General features: G+C 42.2%; 1 protein-coding gene across 2 annotated transcripts in view; it reads left to right on the top strand.

The window, feature by feature from the left end:
* phactr3b (phosphatase and actin regulator 3b) overlaps positions 1 to 16671 on the top strand; it is a 53877-nt gene that overhangs the window by 20274 nt on the left and 16932 nt on the right. For both annotated transcript variants that reach the window (XM_071495092.1, XM_071495093.1), the window contains exons 3-8: positions 146 to 220; positions 362 to 502; positions 1604 to 1834; positions 1915 to 2122; positions 3380 to 3570; positions 7906 to 8059. In XM_071495092.1, coding sequence (XP_071351193.1) covers positions 146 to 220; positions 362 to 502; positions 1604 to 1834; positions 1915 to 2122; positions 3380 to 3570; positions 7906 to 8059 — 1000 coding nt within the window. The remainder of the gene's footprint in view (positions 1 to 145; positions 221 to 361; positions 503 to 1603; positions 1835 to 1914; positions 2123 to 3379; positions 3571 to 7905; positions 8060 to 16671) is intronic.

The following is a 16671-nucleotide window of genomic DNA, read 5'->3' as shown; positions in this document are numbered from 1 at the left end:
GGAAAAAAAAAAAAAAAAAAAAAACACTGGATGGATTGGGAATCACTCAGGGAATAGGAACATGGAGGGTGTATTTACAAAAAGATCCACACGTTTTCATTTCCTGTGCAGTCAGGGAACTGGTTTCACAAATGTTTGTGTTTAGCGGTGGAGAAGAAGGCAGCTGTGCGACAGAAGAGAGATGACCTCGTCAGGAGGAACCCCGGGGAGACAGAGACAGGTGCAGAATGAGACATGAGCACACACACACACACGCACACACACACGCACAAATATAACTCCAGGCTGATCACAGTTCATTTGTTTAGCCACATGATGCCCAACTCATTCGTGTGCTCTTTCTCTCTCTCTGTGTTTACAGAGTCAGATCTTGCTTGTGGGGGTAACGGTGAAGATCCAGACACCCCGACTAACTCCGATGGCGAGGACAGAGACGAGGAGCCTGTGGCGCCTCTGGCCAGCACCAACGAAGACCTGGGCAGTGATTTAGAAGCATCAACAGGTAGAGCACAATACTGCGGCTAGATCGAAAAACATTCAAATAAATAAATAAATATACAAAGCACAGCACTTTCTAATGTATTCTTGTGTTGAAGGGTTAAAGCTGCATTAGGCAATCACACCTGCTGAGAGGAAACATGTTTTTCTGCAGCAGATCAACAATGGCAGCTGCAACGCACACACCACACAGCCAGTGTGTTCCCAGCGTGAGTTGGTGAACATAGTGGAGCATTTAGCAGCTGAAGAGCCAGATAGCTTCCTCAGGAAACAGAGCTATAAGAAAGTGAATATTGAACAGAAAGTCTGACACCACTTTTCCATTCATTTGAATGGGATCATGTGTTTACATATTCACTATCATATTCTCTAAACTCCCAATTATCAGCATCAGTATCAGCTTCACAAATCCAGTATCGGCTGGGCTTACCATTAAAAATCACACTCACAGCTAAGGACAGTTTAGAGTTACCAATTAACTGCATGTCTCTGGACTGTGAATATTATGGGAGGAAACCTGAGCAGACGGGACCGTGCAGAATGTCTAGTGAGGATTAGTGCAGCCTCTAGAGGTAATACATTACTGAGAGATTACTACCACTTCCTGTCAGTGACCATATCTAGTACCAGTTTTGTTATTATTACCAATTTATTTATTCTTTTTCACCAAACACAATCAAAAGGAGCAAATTAATAAGTCAAAAATTTAAAATAAAACATTAATAAACAAATCTAAGAGATCCATATAGAAAGATTTTTTTTTAAGGAACTGATGATAAATTTTCCTCAGTTGATGCTTAAGATTTTGTTGCAGATAATGTTCCTGCCACTTTTACATGTTGTACATCAGGATGGGATACTCTTCTTTATTGTCATTGCTGTTTGGGATTTAAGATGATAAAATGATTATCAGTAAAAATAATAATCAGTGATTACCAATAAAAAGGGTGATTGTGGTTGGTTAAATGGCTGCGCTTCTACACAACAGTCTCTCCTGGTGCAGTTGTATAATATACACCACGACTCTGATTGTCCACTAAGTGGAGACAGAGACTTGCTAAACAAACCAAACCTTTGCGTTACCGCTGCTGATGCCTCATTTCAGTGCATGATGTGACTGAGGACTCAAAGACAGTGGGAGACCCCAGTCAGAGTGACGATGGAGAAGACGACAGCACCTCACTGAGCAACCCCAGTGAAGAGCAGTCGGTGGGGAAGGCGGAGGCTGTCGAAGGGAAACAGGAGGTGACGGTGGCCCAGCCTCAGAGACGAGCCAGCACCCCTCCCCCGCCCAACCTACCCGTCAAACTGCTGACCAGACTGGGCAGCCTCGACGGTGAGTTCACCAGGGTAACGGATGATGTGAAGCCCCCCTGGTCTGCAGTGGTGTCTCACACTGATGATTTCCCTCCTCAGCTGCTCCTCCAGTGCCAGTGAAGAAGTCCCCGGCCACCTTACCCAGAAATTTCACACTTCCCAAAGACCCTCATGGCTCCTTGTTGAGAGGCAGGATCTCCACACCTACTGGGTCCCCCCACCTTGGGGTGCTGCACCCACAGCTGCCCCCTAGCTGTATCATTGAGGAACTGCACCGTGCTCTGGCCACCAAACACAGACAGGACAGGTCAGTGTTTGGAGCAAGATGTTCGGCATTTCTAACACATAAACCTGAAATATTAGTTTGTATCTTTCTATTCTGTGTGTCGCATCAGATGTAATGATAATTTTGAACAATATTTTTTTTATTTTTACGAAGTGAAAAACAAATCAAGTGGCACCTCCATTAATGAGCGATATTGTGTTAGTGCTGTTAGACTTTTAAAAGACCACAAAATATGAATAATATGAATAATAAAAAACAGCATTACATGTCTAAAAAAATAGACTGCTGAAGAGGGCTGCTAATAACGAGTATTTTTATTATCAATGAATCTGTCAATTACTTTTTGATTAATTAGTTTCTTGTTCAATAAATTGTCATGCCTCTCACAGGTTCTGAGAGCCCAAGACAGCATTTTCAAATGTTTTTTAAATTATTAAAACAATTATATGAAACACAAAAAGCAGAAAATAACTGCAACAAGTATTTGAACATCACAATAGTTGCAAATTCATTTCTGTCGACTGACTAATTGATGAAGTGATTGATTCATTTTCATCACCCTTTGTGCTGACAGTTTCTACCTAGTCAGTTGATTTTTTTCTTGTTAACAAAATAAAATAACATTGTATTAGTCTGTGAATTTTCTGAATATACAGTGCATTTAGAAAGTATTCAGACCCCTTCATTTTTTTCACATTTTCTGATGTTGCAGTCTTATGCTAAAATAAACAAAAAAATATTTTTTTTTCCCTCATCATCTACACCCAGTGTCCCATAATGACAAAGTTTGAAAAACTTATTTTCAACATTTATTTTCAATCACGAAAAACTTTAAATAGAAAATACAATCTAATAAAATACATGTAATTAACATTTCTTTCAATCCCACCAGTAATTTGGTTTGGATGCAAATGTATGATTATTATCAAGTTTATTAAAGCCACTGTCACAGGATAAACACTGCTGCTTGAACTAACTGATGTTTAAGTTGCAAGAAATCATGTTATGCCAACATAAGGCTGTAATAAACAGGAGAGATGTGCGCTGTGTTAAAAGCAGACTCTTTTCATAAAGGACCTGTATTGTCAGGTTCTTTTTAACTTACTGTTTGGCCTTTTATCAATGTTCGTGGGAATGACTGACTCCACTAAAGGCAGTGAATGTTTCCCTAGATTTAATTATTCATTGAGCTTTTTAACCACCCTGTGGGAGTGAACCAGTCGTCACACACAGGTAAAGCTGTAACTGACAGGTTTGCCTGGTGATGTGTGATCTCAGTTTCCAGACTAAGGAGGTGCGCTCATCTCCCAAACGGCGGCTGGACGGCCGTCTGTCCCGCACGTCCAGCACAGAGAGGGAGCCCGCTGGCGAGTCTGAGAGCAAGAAGGAGTCCGATGAGAACAAGGAGAACTGGCGTCTGGACGAATACTTGAGTGACCAGGACAGCTGGAATGAGTCTGTGATCTCTGGTAAGTCCCTGCAGACGTGCTGAAATATTTGCTTTACTATTATCCGCCTCTTAATGTACAAAGCCAACAAAATCAGGGCATCCTGTCAGTGGATAATGAAGCAGCATAATCTCTGGTGATATTTGTTTACAGTGCGAGCATGACGGGGAGATTTACAGCGATGACGGATAGCAGACTTAACTGGTGTTAAATTTCAGCAGCTCGTCAACATCTGCTCTGGTGGCCTAATTCTTTGCCAGTCATGTGGGTCATCGGTGCACAGCCGCGTGCCCTCAACATGTCTGTGACTCTAGGGTGAAAAAAAAGGCAAAAGGATAAACTGAGGAATTATGATGGACGTGACGGACATGCACGTGGGTGACGTGATACAAATATCTGCTGACTGAGTGGCAGAGGATAAAATCAATGAGGACTGTGTGATGTCACTCAGTTTAAAACAAATTCCACATATAGAGAGTTGGTGGCCATAAAATGGACTAATGCAGCAGTAAAGGAAGAGGAGAGAGAGTGTATTGGTAGTCAGTGTAATCAAGGTGTCAAAACATTAAGAATGTCTTTGCAGGTGTGTGAAGAAGAAATCACTTGTTTGGCTTTGAGGATCAGAATCAGTTTTTTTGCCAAGTATGTTTTCACATACAAGGAATTTTTTCTGGTGATTGGTGCAATTGAGGATCAAGGGGATCAGCAACAGTGGGGCTCTCTAGCCTTGTTGATAAGGCTGATAGCAGATGGGAAGAAGCTATTTTTGTGGCGAGAGGTTTTGGTCCTGAAGGACTGCAGCCTCCTGCCAGAGGGGAGTGTCACAAAGAGTTTGTGTCCAGGGTGGGAGGAGTCAGCTACAATCTTCCTTGCACACCTCAGAGTCCTTGAGGCGTACAGGTCCTGGAGGGATGGAAGATTGCAGCCAATCACCTTCTCAGCAGAGTGGATGATACGCTGCAGTCTGTTATTGTCCCTCTCCGTGGCAGCAGCGTACCAGATGGTGATGGAGGAGGTGAGGATGGACTCAATGATGGAGGTGTAGAAGTTCACCATCATAGTCCTTGGCAGGTTGAACTTCTTCAACTGCCTCAGGAAATACATCCTCTGCTGAGCTTTTTTGATGAGGGAGCTGATGTTCAGCTCCCATTTGAGATCCTCTGTGATGGTGGTACCCAAGAAGCGGAAATGCTTCACGGTGGCCACGGGGGAGTCGCACAGGGTGATGGGGGTGAGTGGGGCTGGGCTCTTCCTGAAGTCCACTATCATTTCCACTGTCTTCAGAGCGTTTAGCTCTAGGTTGTTCTGCCTGCACCAGGTCACCAGACGGTCAGTCTCCCACCTGTAGGCAGACTCATCGCCATCAGAGATGAGTCCAATGAGAGTGGTGTCGTGTGCAAACTTCAGGAGCTTGACAGACTGATGGCTGGAGATGCAGGTGTTGGTGTACAGGGAGAAGAGCAGAGGAGAAAGAACGCAGCCTTGCGGGGATCCAGTGCTGATGGTCTGGGAGTCAGACACATGCTTTCCTAGCTTCACGTGCTGCCTCCTGTCAGACAGGAAGTCGGTGATCCACCTGCAGGTGGAGTCAGGCACGCTCAGCTGGGAGAGCTTGTCCTGCAGCAGAGCCGGGATGATGGTGTTGAAGGCAGAGCTGAAGTCCACAAACAGGATCCTGGCATAGGTCCCTGAGGAGTCCAGGTGCTGGAGGATGAAGTGGAGAGCAATGTTGACGGCGTCATCTACAGACCTGTTGGCTCTGTAGGCGAACTGCAGGGGGTGCAGGAGTGGGTCAGTGATGGATTTGAGGTGGGACAGGACAAGGCGCTCAAATGATTTCATGACCACAGAGGTCAGGGCAATGGGTCTGTAGTCATTTAGTCCTGTGGGCCTTGGTTTTTTGGGGACAGGGATGATGGTGGAGGATTTGAAGCAGGCTGGCACGTGGCAGGTTTCCAGTGAGGTGTTGAAGATGTCCGTGAACACCGGAGACAGCTGATCAGCACAGTGCTTCAGGGATGATGGAGAGACAGAGTCAGGACCGGCTGCTTTGCGGGGGTTCTGCTTCTTAAAAAGCCTGTTGACATCTCTCTCCAGGATAGAGAGAGACGTTCCTTTGGTAGGGGAGGAGGAGGGGGGTTCTGATGTGGCTCTGATGTGGAGGTTAGTGTCAGGCTTGTCCCACTGTCTTTCAAAGCGGCAGTAGAACTCATTCAGACAAGTCGTTAATGGTAATTGCAGGATACAATGTGTTTAAGTACTTAAAGGTCCCATATTGTATAAAGTGAGATTTCCATGTCTTTGTTGATTATAAAGCAGGTCTAGGTTCTATATTAATACTGTGAAAGTATCAAGGCCTCAGTCCACAGAGAAATACACACAGCCTGTATTCAGAAACTGAGCCTTAAAACGAGCCGTCAGGACTTCTGGAACTTTGTGATGTCACAACAAAGCAGTCACTGCTCTCAGCCACCCCCCAAGCCCCACCCACCTGTACCCACCATCCAACCTTGCAGGATCTGGTTGAGTGTTTACCTGAAATCTGCTATATTTTTATTCAGTCACTCAGAAAACAGTCAGCCAATCAGAAGAGAGACTCAGAGCCTCTCCTCTGATTGGCTCACTGACATGTTGTTACTAGAGCTCCAGAGAGAAGCCTGAGAGAGGAGATGTAAAACTAAATGAGATGGTTTTTGGTTCTTAAAACCACAAATATATCTTATTATGGAGATCAACACTTCAAATAAAACACCAGAAAAGTGTCAACTATGGGACCTTTAATGTGAACTATATAAGCAAACTTCACAGTCTCCCTCATCTTGCAGTATAATCTGAGAAATATCAGAAAATGTTATTAATTCCAATGTCATAACAGTATCTTTTACAAGTTCCCTTAAAATGCTTCAGTCCTCTCAGTGTTGTGATTATTGTATTATGTGTTTATAGTGTGTATTCATGATAATAAAAAAAATCATGTCAGCACATTAACATTAATTTATTGGGAACTTTAAATTACTTGTACGTGTTGAAGTCTGAACACTACAGTACCCATGTGCCTCTGCCACTGTTGGCTATGGAAAAGAAGTCATGCAGAGCACGAATCAGAACAAACAAATAAAAAAGCAAATTGTTGTAGTTAACAAACTGTTGCATCATAGCTGCAAAATTCTACCAAAATCGACGCAGAAATTAAAGGTGAGTTGATTTAAGCTGCAGATACTGTCTGTTGTTAGCAGTGTATGACGTTAGAGCTCTGTGCTGTTTCCTGCCAAAAGGCAACTTGGGAGTCAAACTTAATTCCTCCCACAAAAGTTTTTTATGTACACAAGCTTGTACCTTTGACTTTTTATCAAAGAACCAGATGTTTTCTAAAGCTGTTAATCTTTTGGCTGGATGATTGAACCAGAATTTAATTTAATACAAGAGCACCAACTGTGAATCACGTAACTTTGTCCATGGGAAAAATGAACAACTTTTACTTCCAGAGCCAGGGGTTAGGGGGCAAAACAACTCCTTGTGCTTAACAACTCTGTAAATGAGCTGCATGGTTTCATGGCTGAGATGGGAGACACAACTGTTGCTTCACTTGCTTTACCTTTGTTGCAGACACATAGAAAGTCCCATGACATACTGGCTTGTGTTTGCCAGTAGGCCTGTGGAAGACGCTGCAGTCTGCTGAGTCAGAAATTCATCTTTTCGACCAATAAACTAAAGTGATTCTCACCGTGCGGTGTGGCGGTGGCAGCAGCCGTCATGCTGTGAAGATGCTTCTCTGCATCATGCTCTTGAACTCCTGCGAAGGTCGATGGTAACTTGAACACAGAAAAACTAGATCCTGGATTAAAACTTGCTGCAGTTTGGGTGAAGATTTGAAATATTTTCCTGCAGGTTAACCCCAAACACAAAGCCAGAGCTACACAACAGTGGCTTGAAAACAACAACGTTAATGCCCAGAGTCCAGAGAGTCCAGCCCTCAGTCTAATCAAGAATTTGTGGCCGGACTTGAATATGTTGTTCAGCTTTTTGTTTGAATTTGTCATTGTTTTCCATCCAGTGTTAATCAAAAACAATTACAAAATACAAAAAAAAAACCAAAAAACAAAAAAAAGGATATAAAATGCATTTAATGTTAAGGTGAAGTACATGTTCTCAACTTGACATTCGTATGCATGTATTTAATTAAGAAGGTGTTAGGTTGTTGAACACAGTTGTTGGTCAGGTCTTATGAGAAAGCACAAAAGCTCACTGTGTGGTGATTAGCACCAGTTCAGCGGGTTCAGCTGGAAAACTATGTGTGGCATCTCCGAAACCACTCTGTCATTATTATTGACCTTAATTTGTGCTCGACATCAACAGGGACCCTCCCGCGCAGGATGAGGAAGGAGCTGCTGGCCGTGAAGCTTCGAAACCGGCCCAGCAAGCAGGAGCTGGAGGACCGCAACATCTTCCCCGTCCGCAGCGACCAGGAGCGGCAGGAAATCCGCCAGCAGATAGAGATGAAGCTGGCCAAGTGAGTCGCTCTGTGTGGACCCCAATCAGACTGCCATCAGCTCCCACTCCCCGTCACCCCCCACCCATCCACCCACCTCCTCATGTATGTCTGTTCATCACCCTCTTTTGTCCACGGTTTGGCTGCTTGTCTGTTTCCCTTCCACCGTCCACTAACAGATACTCTGTCCTTAAAAATATATATCACAAAGGCTTTTACTGTACATGCTCATGAATAAGCTGAAGGGGGTTTTGGAAAGGTGACCTGAAATATATATGAGATGCACTGGAGGGAAAACAGGCCTCAGCTGCCTACTACTGCTTTGCTGCATTTGTGGTTAAAGTGCAGGTTTCTAGTGATGGTCTGGGTTTTGGTTTTGGTCTCTATGGAGGAACAACCAAACCTGGCTCACAGGAAGCACTCAGCTGGTGTTTGACAAAAAAAAGTTCCAGCACTAAACTCCCCATAAAACAAATGGTCATTTTTACGTTTCTGTTTGTGTTGCGGTTGAACACGAGACACAGGATGTTAATTACTGAGCTTTAGAGGTGTTGGTAGGCAGGATTTTTCACTATGGACAGAGCCAGGCTCTCTGTTGCCCGTTTATATGATAATCAAAGCTGCTCATGGTCGGACCATGGACTGTAAATAAAGATGGATGTAGGCTTTGTTTTGAAGCTCAGAGTGGGCTGCTCTGCTGTTGCCATTTTGGCAGTGCCTGCCTGTGCCTAGCTCCCAGCTAATCTCAAAATGAGCAAAGAGGTGGGGTGTGTGTGGAACTGAGAATTCGGTGTATGCTGGTTTGTGGCAAGCATACACTCACCAACCTGTCAAAGTGGCATTACCCTCAATTATGCAGAACTTTAAGCCTTAGTCAAATTTAAATCGATGAGATATATAAAAATTCATCCCTGTACAGTTGTCACGAAGGAGGAAATTAGCTATAGAGACTAAAACAGTTTTTTCTGCGGCCCGGTAGTCGAGTGGTTAGGGCGCATACCATTTGGGCGCAAAGACGCTCTTAGTAGGCGGGCACCGGTTCGACTCCCGATCGGTCCGACTCTTTCCTGCATGTCATTCCCCTCTCTACCCCCTTTCCTGTCAGTCTCCACTGAACTATAATAAAGGCATAAAAGCCCAAAAAATAATAACTTTAAAAAAAACAAACAGTTTTTTCTACCAGGCTTTATTTCCACTGTAAAGTTGGACATTTTAACATGGGAGTCTGTGGGGATTGATTTTGGAGCCAGAATCAAGTGGTCATTTGATGAACAGCAGTTTGTGGCACTTCTGTGTTGGCTTCATTCAGCCCCAGAGGTTGCTGCTTGGGTCTGAAATTTACACAGTTCCAAGATAACAATTTAGTAATTTATTTAGTAATGGTGATAGTTACATGACCCACACCAAATACCAAACAAATACCAACCTGTCCAGGAGCAGTAAGGCCCTCAGTCCCTTCTCTCCTTTCAATAAGGAAAAGCCACAGATCTGTGTGCTCGCCCTCACCGTTGCTTGCGTTCTGTCTCAGACTGTAATCCTTCCTCTGAATGTGGAATCTCTTTTTTATCTGGAGCATCAGAAACTTCTCTGGGACACTTACACACAGTGTTTCCACCACACCCCTCCTGCTGCTGTAGCTGCTCCACCACGGTCACTCCTTCTCTCACCATGTTCTGTTGTCCTCATGTTCATTCGCTCTCATAAGCTCTGACAAAGTCACTGGTTGATGTAAAATGTGTCACTACTGGTGCAGAGCATGGGGATGTAAATTCATATTCAGATTTCAAACTTTTTTATGGCTTTATAAAGTTGTTTTGTTGAGCGTAGTAGCAGTTGCCTGTTAATACCCAATAGACATGATGCAACATTAGCCTTTGGAGTTTTGCTTGTTTTGTGTCCAGCAGCTCCTGAGGGGAATATCTGCCTTTTAGCTGCTAAATAATCCTCTGTGTTCACCAGCTAGTTGCTAACTTTGTCTGTGTGCTGTTTGGTGCTGAGCAGGAGGTGCAGACTGAGTTTATTACAGCCTTTTATCTCAGAAACAGCTGCCTGCTGCTGCTGTTGGTGAGTGAAGCTGGATATTAAAGTTGCAGCTGTAAAACCAAAACACTGAGCTGAAAGACGCTAAAGTGGGCTGAAGTGAACTGTAGAGTTGGTGATAAGAGAGCGGCACCTTTCACATTACACATAGTCATTGATCAATTATTGACATAAATATATTGATTAGTGCACCTTTAAACTGTTTTATACTTTTTATACTGTTGTTATTTAAACTGCTGTCTGCTTAGAACTTACATCATTTTGACACTAATGTACTATCATATTGTTAATCTACAACTAAAAGATCTATGTGGGCCTCCTCTGGGACTGTGCTAAAGCTGTTCACTACCTCATAATCAGGGCATAGTTCCCTCAGCTCACTGTGTTGATGTTATTACACCTAGCTAAATCCAGTGCCCTGCGATTAATCCTGCCCTCATGAACTTGTTCAGATTTGGTTAAGACTCCAGGAGGTGTTGATTCAGGCTGTACTCTGTGGTGCTGTTGAAATATATTGCTTTATATTGATGCAGGCTAAATATTAGCACGCCTCTCAATCACAGTGTAGCAGACTAAGCAGTCAAAGTGAGATAAGGTAAGATGTATTAGGAGAGGAAAAAGAAGAAAAAACATCTGTTGGTTGTCACAACAAAGCTTTTTTTTTCATTTAAGTCGTTGTTCCTCTCCTTTCTTTGGATCCTTGGATGTTGCTTTTCTGGGTCAAGCAGGTCTGATTTTTGTGGAACAGGACTGAATGCAGCACAGAACATAATCGTATTTGTTGTGTTATGTAAAAAGCAATAGGCTGTTGTTATGGTAACTTTAATAGGATTAACAGTCAAATCATGTTTCGCTTTTTTAAGGAATAATTCTGCAGCTGGGTGTGCTGGTAGGCTTATGCAATGCTCAGAGTGGGAGAAGGAGGGTTCACTCCTCTCTAGAAATGTTGTCACAGCACCAAACGTGTTGTTTTGTCGTACAGTTATCCTGAAGCATGAAGACTCCTTTCATCACTAAAACTGCTGAACATCAAGTGTGGGTGCTGGACACAGAGACCTGCAGCTCTCTTGGCAGCGAATGACTCCTTGGACTCACAGAGAGTTGAAGCTGCTTTTGTTGCTATTAGCACTTTTACCTCAGTGGGTTATTAACACATTTAGTTGTTTTTCATACCTTTGTTTAAACAAGCAGCTGTGATAACAGCCTGTTAGCGAAATGTTCACACTTCGCTGTGTACCGACTGCTGCTGAGCGCTTTCATTTGAGGTTGACCCATTTTCAGCTGCTCATTTTTGGTTGAAAACAACGCTACTCTCTTCTCAGCGAGTGACAAACAAACAGCAAACTCCTAATTAGCATTTTCAAATGCATCATTACCTTAAACGACTCTCAGTTCAAAATAGCTGATAGGCCTTTGAATGAATTCAGCTTTTCAGAGAAATCATCATATGTGCATCTGGTAACATCTGTTTATTTGTCGATTTGGATCATAAGAGCATTTAAACAAATTGTAACTGCTTTATGAAATATCATGCTAATACACGTTAGTGAATAATGTATCTGGTTTTTAACATGCTATGATATTTGTATGTGTTTATTTAATCCATAAACTGATTATCTGAAATAAGATAACAGATTGAACCAATGTAAAATCTCAGATTAACACAGTAAATATTGCTGATGTCAGATTCATGATACATTAGAGTACGTTGCGACATTTTCTAGTAAGATATCCCACTGTTTCTATGCTGTACATACTGCATGATGGCTGCTATTCAGCTCAAACAATTGATACAGTAGTTAGTAAATGTCACAAGTGGCCCACTTCCATGTCAACAGCCACTTACTCTGCTGTAGGATGCACCGTGATGATGTGTGTTGCTGCTTCTTGTAGCAGTGATTGATGCTCAGATTACCTCGACTTCTTAACGGCAGAATTTCTTTGAAGCTGCTTTGACAGTGTTATATTATTACATATTACTGAATCCCTACTTCTGATATGTTTCAGTTTAAACATCATTTTAATGTTGTAGCTGGTTGAGATGGAGCCAATGTTAATTACTTGATAGATAGATAGATAGATAGATATTTTATAAAGGTATTATGTAGACTATTAAAGGATCCGAAGTCGACCCACGGAGGTGTTTTCACTTATCTTGATCACATAATTTGCAGTGTAGCTCTACTCAACTTAAATCTGAATATTGATCTAATCAGCCAGGTTGATGGAGAATAAATTATTGGTAGCTGCAACTAGTGGAGTAAAAGTACTGAAATGCAGTGCAATAGAAGTATAGAGTAGCAGAAAATGGAAATTTTAAGTAAAGTACAAGTACCTCAAAATTGTACTTGTGAGTAAATGTACTAACTTTCCACATCTGGAAGATACAGAGTGTTAGTGTCCCTCTGCTCATTTGGGCCACAACGTCACTGTTTTGGTTCAGTTTCACTGCTATAATCAGTGTCCACCACAGTTTAGTTTGAACAAAGAAAACTTCACAGGCTGCGTAATGTGACAGTGCATGTGAGGGTTTGCTCAGACAAAAGATGGATAAACTCTTTTGTGCCCCTGCTATAAAATGCTTTCTTCCAGCATGACATTGAAGTGTTTACTGTTTGCTAGCTGTGGACAGGTTGTGCCTAAAAATGAAAGGCATCAAGCCTCCTTACTGTTTTTATTCTGTAACACAGAAGAAGAATCATCCGCCGTAATGAGTTAGCCTGCGGTGCACAGGAACAATGTAACAAGTGCCAGCTCACTGTGACATTAGTTTGTGATCTGCTGTTATGAAGCCTTGACTTTGTAATTTGCTGTTGCCATCTTGGTTTTTTGAAACTAGAAGAAACCATATTTGGAGGAGAAGGTGGAGCTGAGGAGGAGTGAGGGTGGATCTGACCTGCTCTGTTCTCTATCCTGATTGTCAGGCAGGTCGCCGTGTGTGGTACAGTCTGTCAATCACATGGTAGGGTTAGGGTTAGTGTTTAACAGACATGACTGAGTCTGTGCCGACTATTAAAAACACATGATGTTCACTGTCTCCAGGGTCCATTCCTCTCTGCTGAGAAGCAGATGGGCTCACTACAAATGTCATCACTAAGGGGCATCACAGTGAGCTGATGTTTACAGTAGAGTCTGCCTGTGAACCAAACACGCCCACTGACGATGAACAGGAGACTCTGTAGTGGTTACCCATGTGATTTTTCCACAGTGTGGGCCTTAGTGAGCGCTGTGGAGCTGTCAGAGTTGTCTCTGTGAAGTCGAAATCACTGAATCGTAAGAAGTCAAACAAGCTCAAGTCAGTCTGCCTTTTATCATCATCACAGAGCATCTCCAGAAAATAACACAACATCACTCATGATTTCCTTCACTGTTTTTTTATTCTATTATTTTTTTTGTATATTGACTATAATTAAATAATTCAGCTGGATAAAAAAATCGATTGAATTTATTTGAATTTCTTAAAATTCCCATATCCTATATCATTTGAATTTGCACCTTTTTTCTGGAACATCTGCACTACAGGTCATGTGTATGCACTGGTTACTTGTTGTGAGTGGTTCAGTTGAGGCTGTGTGATGTGTAAAATGTCTAATATGTGGAAGCCAAGTTCACATAAAGGCTATGTTAAGTTAAAAAGTAACATAGATGATAGATGGCTGTACGAGTCTGTTACATAAATAATTGCAGACTGCTGCCGCTGCATCATCTGCTACTGGCAGTCCATGTGTAGCTGCAGGGATAGCATTTATTTTTTTAAATACAGATCATGATAAAACCTTGTAAGTGGTACAGTGTTTTGTGTTTTTGCACATGTCGGACTAAAAAATATTTATTTATCATGTTTTAGTTTTTTGTCAAGGAAAATAAACCCTGTTTACAGTTTCGCATTGAATGTGCACTTTACTTGACACAATTTTACATTTGAGGAAATTTAATTTCGCAGGATAAATTCTGAGAAGCACTTGACGCAACATTGGTATTTGTCTGACTGAATCCTTGAGAATCAAATTGAACTGAATCGAATGGATTCAAAATGAATGAGCTACAGTCTAACAACAGTTACCTGTAGAAATAGTCATTACACAGCTTAACAGTCATTACATAATTTCTGCAGCATAAAGGTCACCACTGGACTCCAGGGAGCTTGGATCCCTGTGTGCCCTGGGTGTGGTTTCATTACAGACCCAGTGTTACCACAGGTCAAAGCAGCTAATGAGAGAGAGAGAGAGAGAGAGAGAGAGAGAGAGAGAGAGCTGGTTTCCTGTCATGTCCGACCACACTGAGGGGGAAACAGGACGGCGAGTGTTTGATGAAGCTTAATTAATTGACAGCTAAGCCTTTTGCTCCCTGCTTTGTAACTAAACAGTGAGAGGTGAGGAAGGCAGGGTGACATTCAGACGAGCTCAGGAATACTGAGCAACCCGCTTCTCCGTGTGCCTGCTTTTTTCCTACGCCCTCGCCCAAAGCATTTCACAGATGCATGTCAATCTGGAGAGTCACAGGGACCGCCTGTGCTTCAGATGAATGTGACGTTATCATAAACCAAAGCTGTCCCAAACACGCCTCGCTCCACGTGAGCCTCTCCGTGTGCACGTGGACAAATTCCAGCAAGTAACTGTGGAAAAGCAAAAGGGCATCATGAACTTCCCCGTCAGGACCCTGGGAGCGCGATGCTGCGGCCTGCAGGGGGCGTTGTGGTGAGACACAGCTGCAGCACATCCCCAACACTACTTATGTAAAGTGAACTCCTGATCACCCTTGCATAATAAAAACAGGAAGCGATCAATTATGTGTCATAAGTGTGGCAGTGGGAGGCTGGATGTTGACAGTACGTACACAGTGTTGGCTGAGGACAGAGGTCAGAGCAGCAGGTCTGTCCTCAGCCAAGTTCCCTGCTGTTCACACAGTTCACTCGATGTGTTACATTACTGCAGCGATGAGTTTTCTGACTGGAGCATCTACACTGTGCCAAACTGCACTTTCATCAGTTCATCAGTCATCAGTTAGAAAAGTATATTATGTGTTGAGAAAGGATGTGTTGATTTGACACATGGTATTCTATGTTTTTATTATTCTCAACAAAAAAGTTCTATTATAAGTTTTGTTTGTGGATAAACTGGGAACTGTAGTTAATTTTGACTCAATTACTCACACACCATCCTGCCGCTGTAAACACTACAGCACCAATTATGTATTAATCTGCCACCGAAAATAGTCACAAACAAATGCACTATTTCCTCCTGTTTGAGTAAAACTATGACGTCTACTTGTTTCAGGAAATTACTGAGCCTTTTTTTAAAAGTGAAGCAGTACATCTTATTTGAAAGATTTATTTATTCATTAAGTCTCCATTTGGAAAAATTAGTCTTCATCAGACAAGGAAAGGAAATCAGAAAGTAACACATGGTTGGTTTTGGTCTTTTCTTTTAATTTGTTTGCAATAAGTAGCGATGAATCACACGAGGCTAGCACCCGACAATGAATCATTTAGGGTCGGATCAAGAAATTTGGATAAGATGAGGAAAGGATTTGTGAATGAGAGGATGTTTGACAGGTTGACACAGAATTTGAATTAAGTTTGAAGCTTGGAGAAGTAATTCCACCAAAAAAGAAATAAACATGACAGAAGATTTCTGTTTTTTCTTCATTTAAAGTGGATTTTACAGAAGTATACTTTTTTTATTTTAGTGACAAAAACCATCTGATTCAGGTTTATAACAGTGCAACGTGAAAGAAATTCAATGGGCATTTGACAACTAGGAACGTTTTTTATCATATGAAAATGACTTTTTATATGTGTATAAGAATTTTTATTCCCCACTCACTGTTTAAATGATACAACACGCAGCAGTAGTAAACCAACCAGTTGCAGCTTCTCCATTTCTCAGGTGTCTGATAGATTCCTCTCCGGAAACATCCCAGGACTCTGAGAAAGTGATGTGTTTTATGATTAGTTGCAAAAGGCTATCATTAGCAGTGATGGCCACCATGGCTGAACTGAAAAGAGATCCATCTACAGGAAAGTCATCAGCAGGAGATTCAAGGAAGAGACATGACATTGCGGTGCATTATATATTTCCAGTGATCTCTATTTATTGTCCCCATTTTCACTATTAACTATCTTATTTATTTATTTATTTTTCTTATTTATCTCTATTTTTATGCCACTATAAGGAGTGGAAATGTCAGTATGTCTTGATATGCAGTGACAATAAAGTATCTATCTATTATCTCTGGAAGGTGTAGAGCAACAAAACAGCATTTAGCACCCAGGATGGAGCCAAGAAAATCCCACCGATCTGCAGTAGAGTTTGTGTTCATCAGCATGACTCAGGTATTACAACCTGAGGCTTCACAGCAATTAGGCAGATTAACAGATTTGTCTTATTTACAAAAAGTTTGTTTTAGGTTTAGCTCTTCCTTACCGGGGATGTTTCTACCACACAGAGAGATGGACTAAAGTTTTCACACAGTCCCATCAGTTTGTGACTCTGAAGCTAGAAGCTTTGGCCCCTGTGCCAGACGCTGTGTCTGCAGGCCGCCTGTGTTCCCACAGGTGCTGCAGCGCTCAGCTCCGACTGTGACCGACTGCA

This window comes from Trachinotus anak, unplaced genomic scaffold, assembly GCF_046630095.1.
Source record: "Trachinotus anak isolate AG129_WGS33_773 ecotype Australia unplaced genomic scaffold, CSIRO_AGI_Tana_v1 ptg000013l, whole genome shotgun sequence".
Taxonomy (NCBI): Eukaryota; Metazoa; Chordata; class Actinopteri; order Carangiformes; family Carangidae; genus Trachinotus; species Trachinotus anak.
Note: the sequence above shows the minus strand (reverse complement) of the source record. Positions and strands in the feature narration are given on the sequence as shown.